Genomic DNA, 21,787 nt, shown 5'->3' on the forward strand with positions numbered 1-21,787 from the left:
CTGTGCTTCATCCATGCTCAGAGACTACTTTCATCCTGGCCCATCTAACCCAGATGTGTTAAAACAGATCAGAGCATAAAACCTGAGATCTTGGTTAGGCGTGAATGGCCACATGGGATTTGGTGTTTATGGCCTCTCGGCAATCTCTGCTTCAGGTAGGTCTACCAGTGGTCGTAATGATAGATTTCCTTTTATTTAATTGCTAGTCTGACAAACTGTTCTTGAGCCCTGACAATCAAGCCGGATTTCTTCTGTCTGGTGTGAAGTTGTGGTGGCTCTGAGCGTGTGCTGGGTGGGAGGGGAGATGGGAAGAGCAGAAAAGCTGCTCTGCAGGGCTTTGCATTACATTAAAACAAAATAAGGCGTTTTAGGCAATGAGTAACTGCTTCAACATGGGCACCTTGAGTGAAATAACTTGCATTTTAAGATACCTGATTTAAATTAGGACCCTTTGGAGCCCGACTGCATTCATTAGTTTTGGAGAGGTAATATCTAGTTGGAGGGTATGCCCTGAGTCAGTTGGAAGCGATGCGGGGCGTCCCGGCGAGTTTGATGACACTGGCTCTGTGTAAACAATTCTATCAATAACACGTGGAAAGAAAATAGCTCTGACTTGCTCTCTCCTCTCCATTGACTTGCTAAAACTCAAAGAAGTGAGAAAACATGTCCCAGGTGTTTCAGTATCAGTGACTTAATTTTGCACTCCTTAGTCCATCCTAAGATGTCTAAATCATGCAGAGGTTGAGAGGGCTGTGTACGTATAAATATTTTTCTTACATATGGATGTAACTGTTTAACTGTAAGGACACATCAAAACCATCTGACTGCTATATTGCTAATTACTTAAATGAGACTACTTTTAGAGAGACAATATTAATATTTTCATTTTGCCATTCTTTGGAACAGAACTGTGCTTTAAGGGATGTGAGAAATCATTTTTTCCCTTAAGCATTAAGGCAGCTTTTCATACAGATCATGAGTTCAATCCTGTGTTTATTGGTGCTCACATGAGGAAAAGCTGCCATGCTGAGCCCCATCTCTCACTGCCTGGCATTTAAAAATTTTTAAACATCAAATATTTACTGATGTAAGTTGGTAGCTGCCCAAATTGAATTTCAAAGGTCCTTATCCTGCAGTTTCTATTTGTGCATGCCTTCCATTGAAGTCAGCTCCATGCATCTCTAATGAAAATGAACCTTCTTCTCTCTGTGGCTATTTTTCAGCCTTTCTGTGCTTTCCATTTATTACCATGATTTACAACAATATTGTTAGTATTATTAATCCAGATTGCAGTCAATGGGAGTTTGGCATGGTTTTGCACCACAGTACTGCATCTTAAATAGTTTTGGCTTCCAAGCTGAATGAATTTGGCATGCAACCACTTGTCACTGCCCAGTGTTAACAAATACATACAAAACAGTCATCGTGCCATATGCACCCAGGCCAAAGAGAAGGAAAAAGGGAAGAAATATATTGTTACATATTTGCGATCTTTGAAAGTGAGGAATGTACGAAAGCATAGTCCATAGAGGATACGTGGCTTAGTGAGGCTGAGCAAGGTACTTTGTGCTCAGAGGTTGCTGAGTCCAGGCCTCAGCGCTGACCCACTGGTGCTGTGCTGTGTTCGCTGCCTGAGGGATCTACGTGAAGGTAACTTCTGTGTTAGGCTGGGAATTTTTTAGCTGTAAAATTAAAGAAAAGCCATCTGGGAGCTGTGCATGTGTGTTTAGGGAGATTATAATTTTAACTCAAAGGTTGCAATGTTTCCATTGCCAAAAATTGCAGCTTTCCTTGAGCAGTTTGGAAAAAACTGACTTTTATGCTATTTAGCACCCAACACCAGAGAGAAGAACTATTACTCTCTTAAAACGCTCATGACATTGCACCTAGAGTACATTCAGCAATCACTGCCCCAGCTCTTCTGGGTGCCATGAAGACTACCTGTGCTATAAGCAGGTAAGTTGAAGTGAATCAGAGATGAGCTGAAGAAAGATGAGCACCAAGTAATAGTTTCAGTTTCTGTAGATCATAAGCAACCGTTGTACAGATGCACAGTGCCTGACAGCCCACACTGAGATCTGCAAGCGATCAGATGTTGTCTTGGCAGCTGTTGGAATAAGCCCCTTGTTCGGTGCCATAAGAAAGACAGGATCCTGTTAGGAGGGTGGCATTTTTATTTAGAGAGATGTGGACTTGCTAGTCTAAGAAAAATATCAAGGTCTTCTGATGCTGTGCACATTCAGAAGTAATCATAATTTTTTGCTATGCACAATAATTAAAAAAAAAAAAGCACCAGGACAATTTCCTCATCCATTCCTCCTCCTTTTCTTTCTCTCTTTGTAAAAATGCTAACTAGTAGAGCAGCCAAGATATTTTTCAGTCTGTTGCTCATGGGTTTTTTCATTACTTTTTTGTTCTCACACTGCTTGCCCAATACAGCAGCTGTTAAATGGAGAACTCTGAGAACTGGGGAAGGCTATTGGTGTAGCATTTGATTAACAGTATTTTTGCAGAAAATTGATACTTTCTTTTTTTATTATTTTTAGCGTCAGGCAAAGGAAAGATGGAACCCAATCCATATTCAATTACATATGGCAACATTTTCTAATTTCAGATGCCTTTATAGCCTCTGATATTGCACTGGTTTTTTCCTTTATATTGTTGTCTGCCACATTCTTCCACCCTTTGTGATATCATAGGATTTTTTTTTAACTGTATGATTGTGCCATTAAGAAAAACATTCAGCAAGCTTTCATGTTGACCCTGGGAGCCCACAGTATCTGCTCGTTGCTTCAGTAAGCGTTCGTTAACAGAGCTTTGTTGACAACAGTGGAACAACTAAAGGTCTGGCTTTTATGAATAACACTTTTAATTCCCTAATGATAAGTTAAATTAATTTTTGTACAATTTATAACATTTTTTTTCATTACATATGCTAGTTACCTCTTAGGGTGAATCAGACAAAGACTCTAAATTAGAATAATTTGGTGATCTAAGCCCAAGGTCTGCTGCAATGCAGTTTTCTCACATCTTGGACGATAACAGCCGGTATAGCCACTATAAAAATAGGTGATTATTCTTTCCTTTTCTTTCTGTCTGTCTTCCTCCAGGGAACTGAGTAGATGAATGTACCTTGAAGTTTTAATTTTTTAGGTAATTAGGAGAGGTAGATTATATAAAGTGGAAAAGGAAGTTAATAAACTGTGTGGTCCTGGATAGGTCACGCTAACAGTCAGGATGTTCTGTGAGGACAGGAAATACACATATTAGAAGCATGTACTGGTTTTGACTGGGATAGACTTAATTTTCTTTCTAGTAGCTGGTGTGGCTGTGGTTTGGGTTTGTGCTGTGAACAGTGTCGATACCCCAGGGGTGGTTTCGCTCCTGCCGAGCAGGGCTTGCACAGAGCCAAGGCCTTTGCTGCCCCTCACCCCATCCCACCCGCGGGGGGCTGGGGGGGCACGAGGGGGCTGGGAGGGGACATGGCCGGGACAGTGACCCCAGCTGACCCCAGGGATGTCCCACACCACATGGCGTCAGGCTCAGCATGTAGAGCTGGGGGAGGAGGAGGAAGGAGGGACGTTCAGAGCGATGGCGTTTGTCTTCCCCAGTCACCGTTACGTGTGATGGAGCCCTGCTGTCCTGGGGATGGCTGAGCACCCCCTGCCCGTGGGGAGGAGGGGATGAATTCCTTGCTTTGCTTTGCTTGTGTGCGCGGCTTTTGTTTTCCCTGTTGAACTGTGTTTATTCTCAACCCATGAGTTTTCTCACTTTTACTCCTCCGAGTCTCTCCCCCATCCCACCGGGGGTGAGTGAGCGAGCGGCTGTGGGGTGCTTAGTTGCTGGCTGGGGTTAAACCATGATAAAGCATCAGTTGAGTCTCTAATTTAATCCATAAACCAGAATCAAAAGTGCTTTTGATTCATACACCTGTAAGAATATTTCGGTGGGGCTGTGAATTGCACAGAAGACACAAGCATACTGACAAGACGCTTGTTTGTCTTAGTGTCTTTTCTTGCCACCTTCAAAATAATCCATGGTATTCTCGGAGGTTGAGAAGACAAGACTTCAAGACCTCTGAATTAGACAAAATGCCGTATTTTGTAAATAGAGACAAGTGAACTCCAAATTGAACTTAATAAGGTAAATTATCATCTGCTTTGAATGAAAGGAATTCCAACATCCCACACATTGGGCTTGGAGCTACTGAGCTTAGATCAATGGCAGATCTGACCCACAGATTTGTCCTTCTTCACAGTGGGGAAAAATACATATTGAATTAGAAGGTGCACACCCTCCTCCCTCGGTGGCCACCACTATGTAGCTAAATGTATGCTTTTTAAATTTAGGAGAGGAGAAACAAGCTAATCTCATAGAGGTTCACCCCACCCTCTGCTTGGCTTCTTTTCCTTGGCAAGCCTTCCCAGCAGCAGCTGGCTGGCTGTTTTTCTTCTGAAATTGTGTTCATGACATTTCCTGCAACTAGGCTTTCCTGAAGGTTTCCAGCAGTCCTTTCAGCCCCCTACCCCCCTTTTTTGGCCTCTTCACCCACTAACCATGGCCCTGTGCCTAGTTCCCAGCAGTGCAAGTACCGTATCCCCATCACACACCCATGCATCTCCTCTATGTGCTCTCAACAGATATAATGAGTTTCTGTGGTTTGCTTGTGAGTCTGACTGATTTACCAAGAGTGAGTGGTTAGGGTGAGGGATGCTGAACAGCCACAATGTCAAGAGAGACAGTCCTTCCTCAAGATACCTGCTTCATCAGACGGACATAGAGCTTACACTCTTGTGTGACACTGTTTCTGTGCACTGTTCCTCAGTGACAAGAGGTTGCTTTCCTCTTTTAGTCTAATTCTTTTTTGAAGAAGCTCCATGCACCCCTCTCCATGCAGGAGGACTGACATAAAGAACCTGGATTAGGGAGAACTGATGTACAGCTCCTGCATTACTTAGCGTGCTGGTACTTTCCCCCTCTCCATTCTCTCCCATTACCGAAAGCTGCATAAACTGTCCTTTCACAGGCTTTTATAAACACTCAAGTGACTTAATCTTTTAGTGTAAAAGCCTACTTGTATATTAAGCTTTCTGTTATCAATGTCATTAAATCAATATCCTCGGTGCTACAGGATACAAGTCACATATAAGCTGTCGCACGCAGTTTAACCTAAGAAATGCAGCATTGAGGTACAGTCAGTTCGTTTTTCATAGATTAGAGAGCACTTTGAAGTAGAGCTGTTGAAGATCAGAGAGGGTTTATTCCTTGTAGCCACAGTCTTATATGTTGGGGGGCTTTCTATTCTAATGATGGTTTTGTTGTAGAACTTCAGTGAAGTCTGAGAAGATGAGTGTTTTATGCAGTTATCATAGATGGCACTGAAAGCCTTGTGAGGCCTACGTCGTGTGTTAAAACATGGGACATATTCTTTAAGAGAATTAAATAGACATATTGATATGGACTCTTCTTGTATACACATTATTTAGCTGTTCTTTTTCCGTGTGGTTATGCATACAGTCCTGGACAGCTTAGAGGCTGTATAGCCTCACGTGGCGTAGTTCTTTGTCTGATGAGTGACATCTGTGCTTAGAGTTAAATATGAAGAAAAACAATAATTTGTCTCTTGCCAGAGATACTTAATTGAGAGTAAAATGTACATCTGGGATTTATTTGTGTAAAAATATACACAACTGAAGTACTAGGTCTTCTTCCAACCTGACCCTGCGGTGCCCTCTCTGTTTAGTGTATTAAGAAACAAGATTTATCTAGAGATACCTTACAAATCAGAAATGACAATTATTGTATGATCTTAGCTCTTATTACAGCAGATCTTTCTGTCTCTTTTTTTTTTTTTTTTACCCACCGTCTGTCATACAAGTGAAGTAATTTGTAATACAAACTGACTACGGATTCTTTCAGTTGCTTACTTCAGGAAAGCTATAGCTGTGATGGGCATAACATTACACAGTGTAATGGGCAAACATTACGCTACGTACCCTTGCTGCTGGTAAAAAGAATGTACTCTGCCAACAAAACTTTAAATTAACTGAAGTTGCAGAAGGCAGTTTTCCAGCCGTGGGTTATGGATCATTAGTCTTCTGCAGTTTCTGAACTAGCGCTCTTCAAGAATACTCTGAGCAGCAAGAGGTAGGGTTCAGGGAAGGAAGCAGTTTCTGAAAGACACTCCATATTTCATAGGTGGTTCGTGATTTAGAAGGTGTGCAGGACCCCTGTCATTGCTAAAGGTGAGGCTCATGGTGGAGCACTTTCTGAAAGGAATGGGAAGTTCAGAATTGATGGATCTAGCAGGGTACATACCAGTTTGATCCTGAAGCCTTGCACGGGGCCTTCACAGGGCAGCCAGTGATGGCGAAGGGCCTTCACAGATGAGGAAGGACTCCTCTGTATTAATTAATGGTTAATACTTGGTTTTACCACACCTCTCTCGCCACACCTGGAAAGAAAGTGGCACGAGCAGATTGGGGGTCATATCAGTGAGATATTTCCTGGTGATGGGGGACGTGACTTTTGTCCCGTTATCACTTCCCAGTGCGGCACACCTGTGAGATTGAGGTTTTATTGTTTGCTTTGGTCCCCTCGTGGAAAAAGTCTACAGGATGTCACCAGAATCAGAGGGGAACTAGAGACCCTTAGCAGATAAGTGGCAATCTTTCCTCTCCACAAAGCTCTACTCCTGTGAGTACCTGACCTGCAATCTCAGCTGTTTCTATGACGAAGGCTTAGGGAAAACAGGGTAAGTCAAGGAACTAGAAATTTTGTCCAGGGATGTTGCTCAAGCAGATAAGAAAATTCCATTTATGTTATCCAGAGATGTGAGTTAAGAAGAAGTAAATGGCCTTATCTACAGCAAAGCTACCTGAAGTGTGTGGAAATCCAGTACAAATGTGTGAATGTCCTGGGTTAGGCAGAAACGCTTTATTATCGCTAGTAAGGAGGGAATTGTGCTACCTTGTGCCTGACACTTGTTGGCCTTGTGGGAGAGGAGAAGGAAAATTGCATCAGGGACTTCTTGTACTTGGTTGAGTTTCAGCATGATGAGGTGGTGGGGTTTTTTATCCCTTCTTCCTGTGAAGCAAGGAAATCAATAATGGGTTATCTTTCGGCTTGACAGCAGAATTGTGTTGCAATACTCCGAGGGCTGTTAATTCACCAGTGATTTGTTTATGTTGAAGACTCTTGTAATTAAAAAATTCCTTTAAGGTAGGGTCTAACACAATGTGCACTTTGGGGATTTATGTATTAGAAAGGGTTGAACGATCCTGGAAGTTCTCTAGTTTGCGTATTTTGTCTATAACAAACTATTACTTCACTCCAATATAATTTGAATTATTTTGTCATTAAATTGGCGTAACAGAGGGGAGAATGGGGTCTCAAAGCTTCCTGAATGGAGGAGATTGAGTTAGTGGTTAAATCTGTTTATGGAAGATAGAAATTATGTTATCATAATGCTAAGGTGTGTTAAAATAAAATCTTGAATTATGTCATTGCTCTTTCAGTTTGATTGTATGTTTTTAAATAATCACGACTGTGGAAAGAAAATGTCTGTGAGTTGGTCGTTGCAATGCACATATTTCAGTGTTATTAATCCTAAAATGTGAGATTCTTATTACACAATGAGAACAAAACTTGAAGAAGCCAAATATGTGCTGAAGAATAACACCCCAATCCTGCAAAAATAAACATGTATATTTGTGCTTATATGCAATAAATAATCCTGGTTTGCTATTTACTTAAATGGGACATAGATTTCTCATTCAAAGTGACTCGAGTTTAATCCCAGGGTGTAAAATTAAGACTGAATACCAGCCTTTGCACGGTTGGGGTTTGTGTTACAACCATGAAGACTGACAAAATTTGCTTTCAGTTATGGTGTGTTAGTCTAGAAAAAGTCTGTTGAAGTTATTATAAGAATGAGAATTCAATGTAGTTGAACAGCAGAATTTAGCTCTTTTTAAACATTCCTTCAAGGTTTGTATTTTCTTTCTTGCAGACTCCCAGACAATACAGCCAAGCACTAAATAAGAGTAACAGAGTTCATCTTTACTGTGCATTTCTGGACTATAGGTATGTTATGTGATTTCAAATTCTTTAACTTGGTTTAATTAAATTACACTTAGTTTGTGATGCTGTGTATTACCTGTATGCTTCTTGTTCTCTTTCATTAGTGGAAATAGTTAAAGAAATGGAGCCACTGGTTTACAAAAAACACAACCTCATAATGGCTTCTTACCATAAATGGAGACTTGCTGTTCACAGGCCCTGCGTTAGGCAGGTAATTGAGAGACTGAAAAATTTTGGAATCAAAACTTCACACTGATACAAATTGTGCTTATCGTGGTTTATGAGTATGTCCACTTGGGCAGATGCTTGGATGTTTTAAGATGGCAAACCTCCAGCAGAGCCATTGCTTTCACTGGATCTGTGCCTCTGTCACAACACCATGTGAGATCAGTGTTTCAGAGCTTTGCATTTTGGCCAGTGCATGGAATGGAGAAATAATATGCTCCTGAATGAAAATTAGAATGAAAGGGGGGTAAATATCACCTTAATGTTTCACTTAGAAAATAGGAACTATGGAAAAGCAGTAGCTTTTCTTTTTTTTATCCTGTTTCATCTGTTCTTGATTTCCAAACATGCTGCTCTTACTGAATCAATTGAGAAAGAATACAAATAGTGAATTTTGAATTTCATGGGGATTAACAGTTTCTGAGCTGCAACGGTATAAGCCTAATTGATGTAGCAATGGCCCGCAATGCTGTGATTGTTTTATTGAAGTTTTGTTTCAAGTATGTTGAACTGTCCCAGCTGTTGGCGGTTACTCGTTGTTATAGTTACTCACAAATTACCATGAATTAGAAACAGATTTTACTGAGGCAAATTAATATGGTCGGGGCATTGTTCCTGTACTGTTTTCCACTGGGGTTTGGGCCCTTGAGGATTTGCCTCAGGATAGAAACTGAAGTATGAAAACTGTCCCTCTGAATGAGTTTTATTTGTGCCAAGATCATCTTATTCCCTAGTGCATGGTAGTTAAAGAATAAGCAGTTGGTTTCTGACCTACAACAGACTGACTCTGAGAACTAAAGGAGGTCCAAAAGGACAGAGCAAAGGTGAGGTAATACCTGCCTTTAAAATAAGCACAAAGAAAGGTACAGATCACTCAGTCTAGCTTCAGGACCCAGAATAATATCAAAAGTAATAAATGGTTAAGAAGCAGGCGGTTTGGGTGGGTGACCTGTGGTGCCTGAGCCCATGGAAACCCCCCCCAGATGTGTGCCCGTGGCTTCTATGTCCCCACCCCACTGCAGGGCTGTGATAGCACCGGGGTTTCTGGGTTTCCCTGGCTCCAGGAAGAAGCAACCTCATGAGCATCGCAATCCTGCACAGCCCTGGGACCAGGCCACACAACCAGCCCAGCCATATCGTCAGTGGAGCAGGAGCTGCTCTTGCTGCCCCTGAGGACGAAGTGACAAAAGCCCATTGGCATGGATGGCTCACCAGAAATCATGCTCAGTCAGTCTGAATGACTTGCTTTGACAGGATGAGTAGGACAGTGGATAAGGGAGAGGCAGCAGATATGATACGCTGACTGTTTTGACTTTTGCAAGATTACTGACTGGTCTGATATTGAAGTTCTCAGAATAGAGAAATTTGGGTCCAGGTGAAATGCCATAAGTGGGTCGCACAATGTAAGAAAAAATGTAGTTATCATTCATTGGTTATAAAACCGGGAAGAAATCTCTAGAGACAGTAAAGTAAGGGGTCTGACCTGGGCCCTGTTCTGGTCAATATTTTCCTACACTGTTTTCATGATGGAATTGAGAAGATGCCAGCAGGGTTTGCGGATGCTCCAGCCTGAGATGGCTTTCGAACCTTTTTATTTCCTCTATAGTACAATTATAGTTAGTCAAATTAACCTGATAAGATGCATTTTGATAGACATTATGTTCCATTTTTGTGTGCTTTGCAGCAATGGAACCGGTGTTTGGTCTAATGAAGGTTGTGTGCGTGAGAGCGGGGACCTCAACTACTCCGTGTGTCTTTGTAACCACCTCACTAACTTCGCCATTCTGATGCAAGTGGTGCCTCTGAAGGTGAGATTAAGCAAAGGAGTAAATCTGTCCGTTAAAGATGAAGCATCCTCACACCACATCCGTAAGTGGTTGGAACTGGACTCATTTTTGCCCAACTCCGATTTATCCCACATCTTGCTTTCTGGGATGATGTTTTAATACTTCTTGACTATATTTATTTTTTAAAACTTTTGGGAACTGAAATGGAGCATGAAATGAAACACATCTCTGGTAGGTAGGAATTCTCTTTACTTTATTCTCACCCTTTTAGCATGATTTCTTAAAGTACCAGGCAGGAAAAGCACTAGAGGACATTGTAGAGATGACCCTGGCTTTTATGATTCGTTTTCAAGACAGACACATCTGAGATGTGGCTTTTAAGATTTTTGGTAACTAGACTTGTGGAATACAAACAGCCGAGCTTGAAGTCCATGTGAAGCATGCTCTGCTGCCAGCTGGCCCCTACCATTGTCTCTGCCAGCTTTCCAAGTGCCTCCCCGCTGCTGTTCCTTCACCTTGTTGCCAAGCAGGGGCTTGTGTAAGGAGCATGAGAAAGAAAATGATGCTTTAGGGTTGAGAGTGAACGCCGTATGTACAGTTTTCTCTATTAGTTCTCAACTAGTTCCTTTGTCCAAAGAGTAATCAAGCAAGCGTCTTTGCAGCTGGAATATGACAGTTTCTCTGTTTACCCAGGCCCTTACACTTGCTATTCATACTCACCACTGGTTTCAGATGAAGCAAATGCCTTGCTCTCCTTAATAGCCATGTTCTTCTCTTCATGATACCTTACGATGCCTTGAGATTTCCTTGGAGATGGAGCAGACTGTCTGCTCCTTGCAGGTTTGTGTCTGCTGAAGGACTCCCTCTACAAACCTCAGCACCAGGCAAGGTCAAGCCCATCCTGGAGTTTAGCAGACAAACAGACAGCACTGCCATGAGCAGGAGAAATATTTTTTACTGCTTTATTTGGGTGTGCTACTGTCAGGGAGGATCCGACGGAGGTAGTGATGAAGCCCTGCTTGGACAACCCCCGGTTAATAAATAATGAATGTATAACAGAAATAATTTACCAACCATACATTTAAGGAAATTTATACTGTCTGTCAAATTTATACTCTCCAGCACATTCTAGCTTTCTGCAGACACCATCCTAATAATACAAATTAACAGACTGAAGAAAAGCTTCAGTAGGACAGTAGGAGTCCTACTATTTATCACTGTGTGCTGCTAACAAGCATGGTGTCCTCTGTGGTACAGCTAGAGGGGTTCTGTCAGCTCTGCTGGCATGGATGCATTGACTGTACCGTCATGTACCAGGCGCCTGCTAATTGGTTTGAATGATGGGTTTGCTCTTCTTTTAGACAGTAGCTTTGCCGAGACAGTTACTGCTGCAGGATGGGCTGCTTGTGCTTGTGAGGGCAGCACAGAGGTTCCTGCAGACAGATACAAAAGTGAGCTTGCAGCGTAAGGGAACTCTAATCGGGGTTATACCACTGAGCAGCTCCGAAGTCCTTTCAAGGCATGAATCATCCCAGCCTGCTATTAGGAGTCACTGCTTCAGTAACACTGTTAGCACAACTACTCGCAAGGGTAATCCTGGTTAGACAGGGTAATGCCATTGAAGTCAGGGTCACAGTTTAGAACAAGGTGGTCTGCTTTTCAAAGAGCTTAATAATACCCACAGCCCTTTGTATTAGTATAACCATTTGAAGATGGGGATATCTTGTTCAAGTCACCCAGTTTTTATCTAACCATTATTATCTTTATTACTTGTAAAGCACCTAATGACCCCAACTCGTTTCCAAGTATTATTTTTCTAGGAAGTGTTCATACTTATAATAAAATGGAGCTTTGCCTGAAGACCTTCGCCTCTAGTGAGACAAAAGCAGATTGGGAGAAATGCGCTATTATTAACCCTGCTTTAAAGAGCAGGGATTTAGCCAGGATTAAACAGGGTTTCCACCAATTAAATGCTGGTGAAAGACTAGTCAATCTTCCACTGCGGAACAGTTCTGAAAGGTCTACCTTTCAAATGAACAGGTCTGAGATTGTCATGAATAATGAGATACTGCAATAGGTTCTAATATTATGCAATATTAGTAATTCGAGATCAAAGATATGTTATATCAAAGTCCTTGTAATCAAGGTCTCCTAAAGAGACCTGAAATGCATAACTAGGAAGGGCTGGACATGAATGGACTATCCAGTTCCTCACAATTGTTTAATGGTTTTAGTTTCATTATTTTCTCCCTTCTTAACTTTTTGGTCTAATGCATTTTCATCTGCCAAAGTTTGCGTGGTATGTTTACACATTGCTTTTTTTTTTTCCTTTGTGGTAATTTAGAAAACAAAATGAAAGTGCTGCTGAGATGTTACATGGATGTGTGCGTGAGAGACACAGACCTAGTCACTCTGATGCATTAAAACGTTCTCTATGTGACATAGTACTGTAAAAGTCTGTATGAAATAGGGTTGGGTTTTTTAAATGAAAGTTAATTCCCATCACTTTCTGTTGAATTTTGACCCCTTCCACCTAAAATCCCTTTTCTGAACAAAACAAATAGAAGGGAATATATAAATTTGTGGTGGGAAAAGTGAAAGGCTGAAAGGTGATATGAGTATTTCCAGTATAAAGTCCATATGTTCCTAGTGCAAAACCATGAGAACTTGAAATGCTTGCTGCAGCTTTCAATGGAAGATTGTGCAGGCTACGTAGAAAATATGCATTCACCTCTAACCTCTTAAAGTTCATCTAAAACGAGTGTTTCCATGCACCTCAATTGGCAGAATTTATAAATGCATTGTAGCTTGGAAATAGGGGTTCACTGGTCTGCAGAGCAATGAACCTGACTATGCCTGGACACGGCTGCTTTGCCCTGCCCTCCCACCGTCACCTGGACAAGCTCGATGTTACAGCAAGGTGGCACCGAGAGTGGGCCCGTGGGGGGTCTCAGGTGATATTGCTGCTAACAAGCCAATGAAAGACGTCATCCCTTCAATGTGCTATAATTCCAGCTCCTCTCGTTTGGCTATTGTGTAGTCCCTCTCTCAGAGTTCATCAGATGTCATCCCAAATCTTTGACCAAGATACACCCTTTAAATTGCCTGTTTAGGATTATCTTGTGATAGTAATTTTTTTAACCAGTGAAAAAAATAAATGGTATCTTCATTGTGTCATTGGCATGAAGTTAAGGTTCGAGCAAAGACAAGTTGCCTGGCTTTTGAGCTATACAAGCAGACTGTGGTCATTTACAAATTCCTAAAACATTTGCTAAGTATTTGCTTCACATGTCTAAGCAATTGAGCCTACTGAATCCACTAGACAGTTGGAAACTTCTCCCAGGCGTCCTTGGAACCCTGTTAAGTAAATGTTAGAATGCTGTGGATTTTAAACACATGTACACGTTTGTTCACCATGTTCTGAAATTAATGAGCCGAGGTTCAAAGGGTCCATATAAATCACCTGTTGGAATACTAGGTTGTCAGTGCTCTGAGAAATTGTTGCAATGATGTTATATTTGATCTTGAACTTTTGTATATTTTATTTTTCTTTTCATAAATGGAGTTCACAGATAATATGAGACAAGAAAAAGAGAGGGTGGGAGTACGCAATTGCCCACATTTGAACAGTTCTATTTATGTAGCTATTATATATCTGTGGCTGCATAAATAGAACAGGATGACATTTTTCCACACGAATGCTATTTCTGACAGAACATTTATTTTTTGTCTAGATTCTGTTTCTTACAAAAAGGGGTCTGCTTTTCTTGAAAAATATAAATAAATTATTGGAAATAGATTGCCTGAAAACTGGAGAGGTTTTCGTCAAAAGCTGTATTTTGGTACAAAAAAGTGACTTATTTCTTCATGGGAATTCTACTTGAGATGCTTTATATGTCCGTTCTCCTACGGAAGGTGTCCTTTCCCTTTCTCTCCATTGGACAGATAAATGCATCTCTCAGGGTAGCACACAGGCAGACATCCTCTCCGAGGGCTCTGTAACAACCTTTAACCTATCACACCAGTCAGCAGAACAGTAAAACCAGGCATGAATAGTTCTACCAACCCTTGCAGAAAGGCAGGCAGATGCACAGAAAACAATAAAAAAAAAGAAGAGGGGGATATCGACAGCTCTAAAGAGGTGTAATACAGAGCAGTATGTATGCAGCAGCTCCAGACCTGGGAGAACATCCCTAGGGAGAACATTGTTGATGTGGAAATCAATGAACTCTTGAGACCAGTTCGGTGTGATAAATGTTCTGAGTCTCTCAGCTCCTCTTCATGTCGTTGATTTTCTTTTTGTTTAAAACAAACAAACAAACAAAACCAAACCTATAAGCTTCCCATTAATGAGACATTGCAGTTTTTAAGAGCTTGCTGTTCACAGACGGAGAGTACGGCATACTCTCCTAGTTCAGGAAAAGCCAAGGTGTCTCCAAGCAACAAATACTCAAAGCAAGTGACCTTCCTCAAAAGTAACTTGCCACTTAAATACTTGTGGTGAGCATTTCCAATGCCTAGAGAGCTGAGCTTGTATGATAGCTATTTGTCAAGGATGGTGACTTTTTCTTCTGAGTTGTGCTAAATTCGAGCAAGAATGTCCTCCTTAACTCTCTCTCTTGCTCCTTTCTCATGGTTAAGTCTAGCTTTTTCCACTTACAGAACACCAGCATGATCCAGACCTTGCCAGCTTTGCCGCACTGTGATCCCGCCCCAGTGCCTCCCTTCCTGCTAGTGCTGGTCCAGCTCGTTTTCACACCTTCACCAATATCCAGCAGATCTCTCTATATATTTACACAGTTTGTGCATTTCTTGTGGGCATAAATGCCTTTATGCATTCTCAAGGTTCTTTATCATTGTGATTTTATTATACGGAGCTGTGTTAATAATTTATGCCACTGTCTTGGGGAGGAATTACAGTGCTGCACATGGTTTTCATTTCATTTCAGTGAATCATTCATGGGAACAAAATTGTAGGACATCTCGCATCTGATGGTGCTTTCTCTTGAATATTTGAAGTATTGTGAGATGAGGAATGCTGACAAATCGTTAGAGGCTTATGGAGCACACTGTCAGGTGGGCCTAATTTCCAGGGAAATAGAAATGCAAGAAAGTTCTTAGGAACAAGCTGTGAGTTCTTGATTTTCCTTCTTGATCTTCGCTTAAAACAGGTTAGATTAATTCAGTCATTATTCTACTGTATGACAGCTGGAAGTAATCTCCAGCAACTGAAATCTGCTGAGGTGAAAAAGCATTTTTATTTTAATATTTCAGAGAAAGAAATTGAAAGAGAGAGGTCACAAAGAAAAAATTCAAATTCTGGATTTTTAACTTAAACGTGACAAAATGAACCTGCCCTCTGATAGCTGTGATAGAGTGTGATGAAAAAAAACCTTGAATGCTGTGAATTAGCTAAAACTGAGCTCAGATTAGAAGTGTAGTTGTACACTATTCCAGATTTTGTATTCGTTTCAGCAAGAGCTCGAACGCGCTAAAGTCACAGTGATTGTGAAAGAAGGGTACGAACAATACTGCTGATTAGCTTGAGATCCATGTATGCAGTTTAGCTGCTTTCAGTGGTGCAGGAGATTAGCAGCTGTAACAAGTTTATTTCAGGAATGAAATAACCATCTTGGAAAAACTTACAACCATGCGGTGCTCAGATGTCAGCCTGGCACTGACCTGTTAGCCTGCTGATGAATTGGCCCACGTGGAACGCGAAAATTATTTGTGTTTTTATCACTCTACTGTTATGTCTGTATCGCGGCTGGCCCCAATTCTCGCTTGCTGAGCTTCATTTATCATGTTGGTTTGAACTTGAGGAATGATAGCATCTATTTGGAGTTTTGGAGACTAATGATGATCAACTAGTTTAGATGAATAAATCGGTTAATTGAAGGTAAAATGTTACCGAAGGTGAGCAGAACGTTCCTGAAGGGACACGATCAGTCCTTGATTGCCTTTGCGAGGTTGTGTGGATGTAATTAAGGCACGCAATGAGAGTTTGGAAGCTCGGCTGAGATGTCTTTTCAAAACTGTGATCAAGTTAGTGAGATTGATAATTTTACAGTTTTATCTCCCCAACAAAATATGTCAGTGGGACGTTCAGATTAGTTGTGCAGATATTAACTAATTCCTCTGGGAGACTCATTGCTCTCCTCGAGCTTCTCTTTCTGATGAGGGAAGATGAGGTCGAGTGAAAAAGTCCCTCACAGCAAATCGTTGCTGAAGGTGCACTCTCGGGGGCTCATGTCTGTCTTTCTCCTTCCTTGATCCACAGAACTGTGCTCCAGGTTTGCCTCACCCAGCGCTCACTGCAGTCAGAACAGACCCGTACTGCCAGCTGCCCTGCAATGTTATAGTTAGGGAGACAATGGTGCATTAATATAGCTGCGGTAGGAAAAATAAATAATCCCTTTAGTTTGATGTGTTTACACTGGTTTTTGTTTGCTTCTTCTGGAGAAAGCCCAAGTGGAGGGCACCCAGGGTGAGACGCTCCCTGTGGTGGTTTTCTTGCAGTACAGTAGTACGACAGTCCTCCGCTGTGCTGCAGGCTTGAACGCGGATGGGGACGGCAGAGGATGGGAGATGAGATGTTCCCTCAAGTTGGCATCCTCCACTGGCGCAGAGCCCGGGGAGACCGCAACCTGCCGCGCCACCTCCCGCAGCTAGCACCCAGCAGTGTCTCCTGCTGGGGGGGAAATGCCTGGAAGAGGTCCCGTTCCCGGGGCGGAGGGACAGAAGAAATCGGGATGAGAGACGCGAGCAACGCTCCTCTGGTGCAGCCGGGCGGAGGGATGTCACAAGGTGCTTCCTAGACAGCAGGAATCAAGCCCGACACGGAGTAAGCCACAATTCAAAAGCACTCCAAAGAAAATTCAGACACTATTATTTTATTTTGGGCAGCTTTACTTCCTCTCATCAGTCAGTGGGGCCCTATGCTCCTGCCAGGAAACATGCCAGCCATCTGGCAGATTTTATTTTTATAGTGATCCAACAACTACAAAACATGCCAGGCTATTTGTACCATCTGCCACATAAATGTCATTTCAGCAAAAGGATGGTGGACACCTGGGGACCCAGAGTTCAGAAATCCTTTTGAAGGGGAAATCATTGTATCCCACAGCAAAATAGAGTTTGGGGATTGGGTCCCCCTCCCCCAAGTGGCCAGCGCAGGACACAACTGTAATATTTATGGCTCCTAGGCCGTTCTCTTAAATTGTTTTTCTCCCCTGTTTTTTCCTCTTTCTGCCTTTTCCAACTGTGAGGATATAAAAATGGCTACTATAAAGTTCACATGCGGGTGGACATTTCCAGCAATGCAATAGTGTCGTACAATCTGTGGTAGAAATTGTTCAGGTTTTTAAACACATTTTCTGCATTTCTAAAGCTAGAAATTACTTTGTTTTTCATCCAATTTGTAGCTCGTAATTCAGAAGGGAGGATGATCAATACAGATCAAGCTGCCCACCAATGGGCTTGAAAGCAGAGAAACATTTATATAAATGTTCTTTTTTATATAATTTATATAAATGTTTCTAAAAAGAAATTTTATAAAAATTTCTCATCTTTCAGCCGGAGCTACAGAGACAACTCCTAGCAATTTTAGGGAGCCCATGATTTTGAAGAGGCGTGAGGATTTGGCGTTGGGTTCTGTTTGCAAAAGGAAATACATCCCAGATATCTTCTTTGGGGCAATATGTGTGGTTTTATTTTCTTTTTCACTGTTATAGCTGAGTTTGACAGCAAGTTTTGACAAGTTATGGCTGACTGAGAACAAAGTGCATCTATTCGTGTTTATAAAGGCTGTTTTGAAAATGTCCTAATATTGTCAAATGCTTGAAAAATATGGGGCATAGGTGTGTAATTTATAGGTTTGGAGCATTGTTTTCCTAAATGTAATATTGCAGCTATTAATCAAACATTGCACTCAGGGGACAGTAAAATAGCAGTCTGAAATCATAACCTTTTTTCTTAACTTTTTCAGCCAGCTGAGGTTCAGATTATATACTCTAATAGGACAATGAAATGGAAATAATGTGGCATTCTCTGATTTCTGCTCTTTTGTAATTTTAATATAATTACTGTTCTCAGCATGTTTTTCCTTGCTGGGAACATAAGAAGAATAATGCCTTAGTCCAGTAATTTTTCTTTTGTGTTGCATATTTAAAAATTGGATAGGCATTGCAATTTTTTCGGTCCTTGTTTATTACCACTGACAGTTTATTTAACTGAAGAGATGTCTGCAGACAGTTTAGACAGCCCTTACCCATCAGATGAACAAAGATAAATCAGAGAATGTATTTATTCTAGCATTGCCTTGTAAACTTTCTTTACTCTCTCGCACTCTCTCCACTTCCCCCTCCATTTCATTGCAGCGAATGTTGCCCCCATGGAGCAACACATCTCGCTGAAGTGTTCACAGTATGATTGTGCATTGTATTTCTTTTGTCCTTGCTTTGTTCATGCTCATCTTTCCTGAAAATTGAGCACCGATCTTGATTTTTAACTCGGAGCCATTGTTCATTCTTCTGCTATTCCATTCCTATGCCAGTGCAGCTCTGTTGATTTTGATGGGAGGAAATAGGAGACGCTGGTTCTGTCCTTAATCCTGTAGAATTACACGGAAAAAGTTGGACTAATGCTGCAGGATACTAAACCCCTCAAATTCCCTAGAAAATTGTTTGGCAATTACTGAGTTTCACTCAGCAGAGGAGAACAAAAAATGACTTTTTATTTTGGAAAAGCACAAATATTTAAGAGTGGTCAAAGCAGCTCTTTTCTTTGAGGAGCAAGAAACAGGACTCTATTTGAATCAGAATACTTAACAAAACAACATAGACTTCCTTTCTACGGTGAAAATGAAAGCACTGAGCCATTTGGCAGCTAGGTCTTCTTGCTGACTAAAGGATTTCCCCACGCAGTACAAAAATGTTATGATACTGCACCTTTATCCATCACTGTTCACTGCTGAATGGCTTTAAATTTAGTCATTCTGTACTCCTGAGTTCAGTCCGCCTCCTGTATCAGCCTTTTCATGCCCTTTCTCCCCAAAGCGTGGTACAGGGGAAATTCAGGGCTGGGTACCTGGAGAGTCTTGGCTGCAGAGCAAGCCACAGCTAGCCACAGTCCTGAATTGAAATGGACATTTCTGGATTGAAGCCCAAGCCTGGATGAGGGAGGTAGACATATTAATTTTCACTGAATTTTACCGGGAGCCGGGTATTTAGTTATCCTCAGCTGCTCTGAAAAATCTCAGACTCAGAGTCTGGCATGAGACCATCCTTTCTCTCCCTGCAAGAGCCTGCTGGACCCACACTGGGTTTTATTCTCCTCATAGCCCTCTCTGATGGACTTCGGTTTGGCTGTTAATTGGAGAACAGGACGAGTCTGCTTTTGCTGGCACAGATAGTAGAGAACAGATGTACAAGTCTTAGGCGTATGGGCAAAAGTAGCTCCTTCAGTTTCACAGAGGATAATCTGCTGTAAATATAACATTTAACATTTCTTGAGAAAGACTGCAAGTCTCAGGCCTGACATGAAGTCAGAAGAAACCACAGTGCCTTGTGTTACACAAGCAGGGACATGAGGAAGAACTTGCAAGTATCCACTTTTCTGATCCCCAAACTTTATTATAATTTGGTACCACTTCACAACTTGAGTCCTTCCTCCCTGCCATGCTTCCTTCAGGCTTCATTTGAACTAAAAACTTGCTGTGTGCGATCCGTAATGAGCAGATTACCCACTGTTTGATGACATCTTGCCCAGAACTACTTTAAAAGACGACATGGGCTTTTAAAAATACTAATTAATACCTTGGCAGAGATATTTGGAAAATTCTAAATTTTTCATGTCACAGAGAAAAGTTTTAAATAAGCAGCCACCAGGCTGGGCTGGCCGTAGGAAAACGTCCCTTTAATCCTGAAAAGCCCCCTTCATAGCACTTTATTGCTGATCCCTGGGAGCTGTGCAGTTAATAGAGAATGGGAATTCAAAAGCAGTTCTGCTGGAAATGGCTGATAAAGATGATTGCGCTGCAAAGCCTGACTCTCAGAGGCTTTTTTTTTTTTCTCTCAACTTGTGGTGTCTGATACATTGTGGCTCGATAAAAGTCTCCGATTCAAGTTAGACTTTTCTTTCTGTGAGCAGTGATTGTGCAGTGCCGTTGGGTTTGGCCCCACCAAAATCATTCTTGTGGTCTCAGTGAGTAGACTAAGCCTCCTGAACTAAACACAGATGTTAATTTGAAAAAACCCTAATGTTATGTACCTAACAAAGTGCTTGGCAAGCTGAAGGAAAACAGAGATTTGTATTGTTATTATTATTTAATATATAAATAAAGGCCTCACTGGACTGAAATTGAATTTCAGCAGCCTTTCTGGAGGCAATTAAAACCATTAGCTTCATCAGCCAAGGCCAGCATTTTAATGTTTCTGAAACACTCAGGCTGCCAAAGTTAATTATTCATCCTTTTCTTAATTAGATTCAGATTACATTTTAAAGGTGCAGCTTCAATAGGGTTGGCTGAGCCTTAATTTTTCACCCCTACATCTCCTCCCTTCCCTCCTCCCAAGAAACGTCTCATTAGATAGTGTTTCAAGCCTTTGCAGAAGGGTTGGAGAATGGATTTCAGCCCAGGCCAGCGGCTGATCGTCTCACAGCAGATATCAGTCAGCTTGATAAACAGGGTAAAAAACATTGTGACTTCACGGTGGGGATGCTTCTTTGAGATGGAAAGCTGACCGATAGGGACACTAAAATATAATTTGCTCTGCTGTTTGGACCTAGGGCAAAACACAATTGTCCTGTCTCGCATTTCCATCGCTAAACAAATAACTTTGGTTTCAGAAAATGTACACACTATATAAGCACGTGCAAAAATATCATAGTCTGTGATCTACGGTAAGTAACACTGAAATACAAATGATAGGTATGATATAGTCCTTAGATTGCAGGGCTCTGTTTTTAAGGCTGTAAAACTTTTTCTTTTTGATTCAAGAACTCGTCTCTTTTTGGAAGAAGATGAATTGCTTTTCAGAAAGGAAATTTCAAAAGTAGTTTAGACAATGAAATTACTGCTTTTGGTGGCTAAATTGTGAAGTTGTAATTTGGAACACGGAAAAACCCCTTCAGGATCAGCTATGGCAAACCTGGCTTTAAGTATTTGACCTCAGCCCTTTGTCTGATGTGCTGTCTCTAGCATTTTGCAGTATGCAAAGAAGAAAATTTTAGATTCTTACTTCCCCAAAATGTCCCTTCCGCTGGAGAAAGCCAAAAGCACCCGCTTTGCAAAGCAGAAAACGCGCGGTGAACTGCCTGAGAGATGAAAAATGAGAAAAAGGGGCAGGAGTGCAAACTTCACGCAGAGGAAGGGGACACCGTGCAGAGAGCCCTGTGAAGCCCAGACAGATGCTCTGATCTGTCCAGTTGCTATTTTGTGTTTCTGTGGCCCATTTAGCTTTTTGATGGGTTGTTGTGCTGTGTTGTATATACAGTTGCTCGTTGATTTTACATAAATAAGTACGTTTTCTGTCCTAGATACAGGTCAAACAATTTTTCATGGACAGCCTCCTGAGCCAGCCTTTCAGCCTCAACCCACCTTTTCCAGATACTCATGATGAAAAGTACCATCCCATTGTAACAATATATTTTCAGCTTCCACTGCAGTTATTTTGAAAAGAGGAGTTAGATGT

The 21,787-nt window shown here is 41.5% G+C and overlaps 1 protein-coding gene across 3 annotated transcripts in view; it reads left to right on the plus strand.

Annotated features, from left to right (window-relative positions):
• The window catches only part of ADGRD1 (adhesion G protein-coupled receptor D1), a 160,614-nt gene that overhangs the window by 80,799 nt on the left and 58,028 nt on the right, over nt 1–21,787 (plus strand). For all 3 annotated transcript variants that reach the window (XM_075110128.1, XM_075110130.1, XM_075110129.1), the window contains 2 exons: nt 8,012–8,085; nt 9,992–10,115. In XM_075110128.1, coding sequence (XP_074966229.1) covers nt 8,012–8,085; nt 9,992–10,115 — 198 coding nt within the window. The remainder of the gene's footprint in view (nt 1–8,011; nt 8,086–9,991; nt 10,116–21,787) is intronic.

Source organism: Phalacrocorax aristotelis, chromosome 15 (assembly GCF_949628215.1).
Source record: "Phalacrocorax aristotelis chromosome 15, bGulAri2.1, whole genome shotgun sequence".
Classification (NCBI taxonomy): domain Eukaryota; kingdom Metazoa; phylum Chordata; class Aves; order Suliformes; family Phalacrocoracidae; genus Phalacrocorax; species Phalacrocorax aristotelis.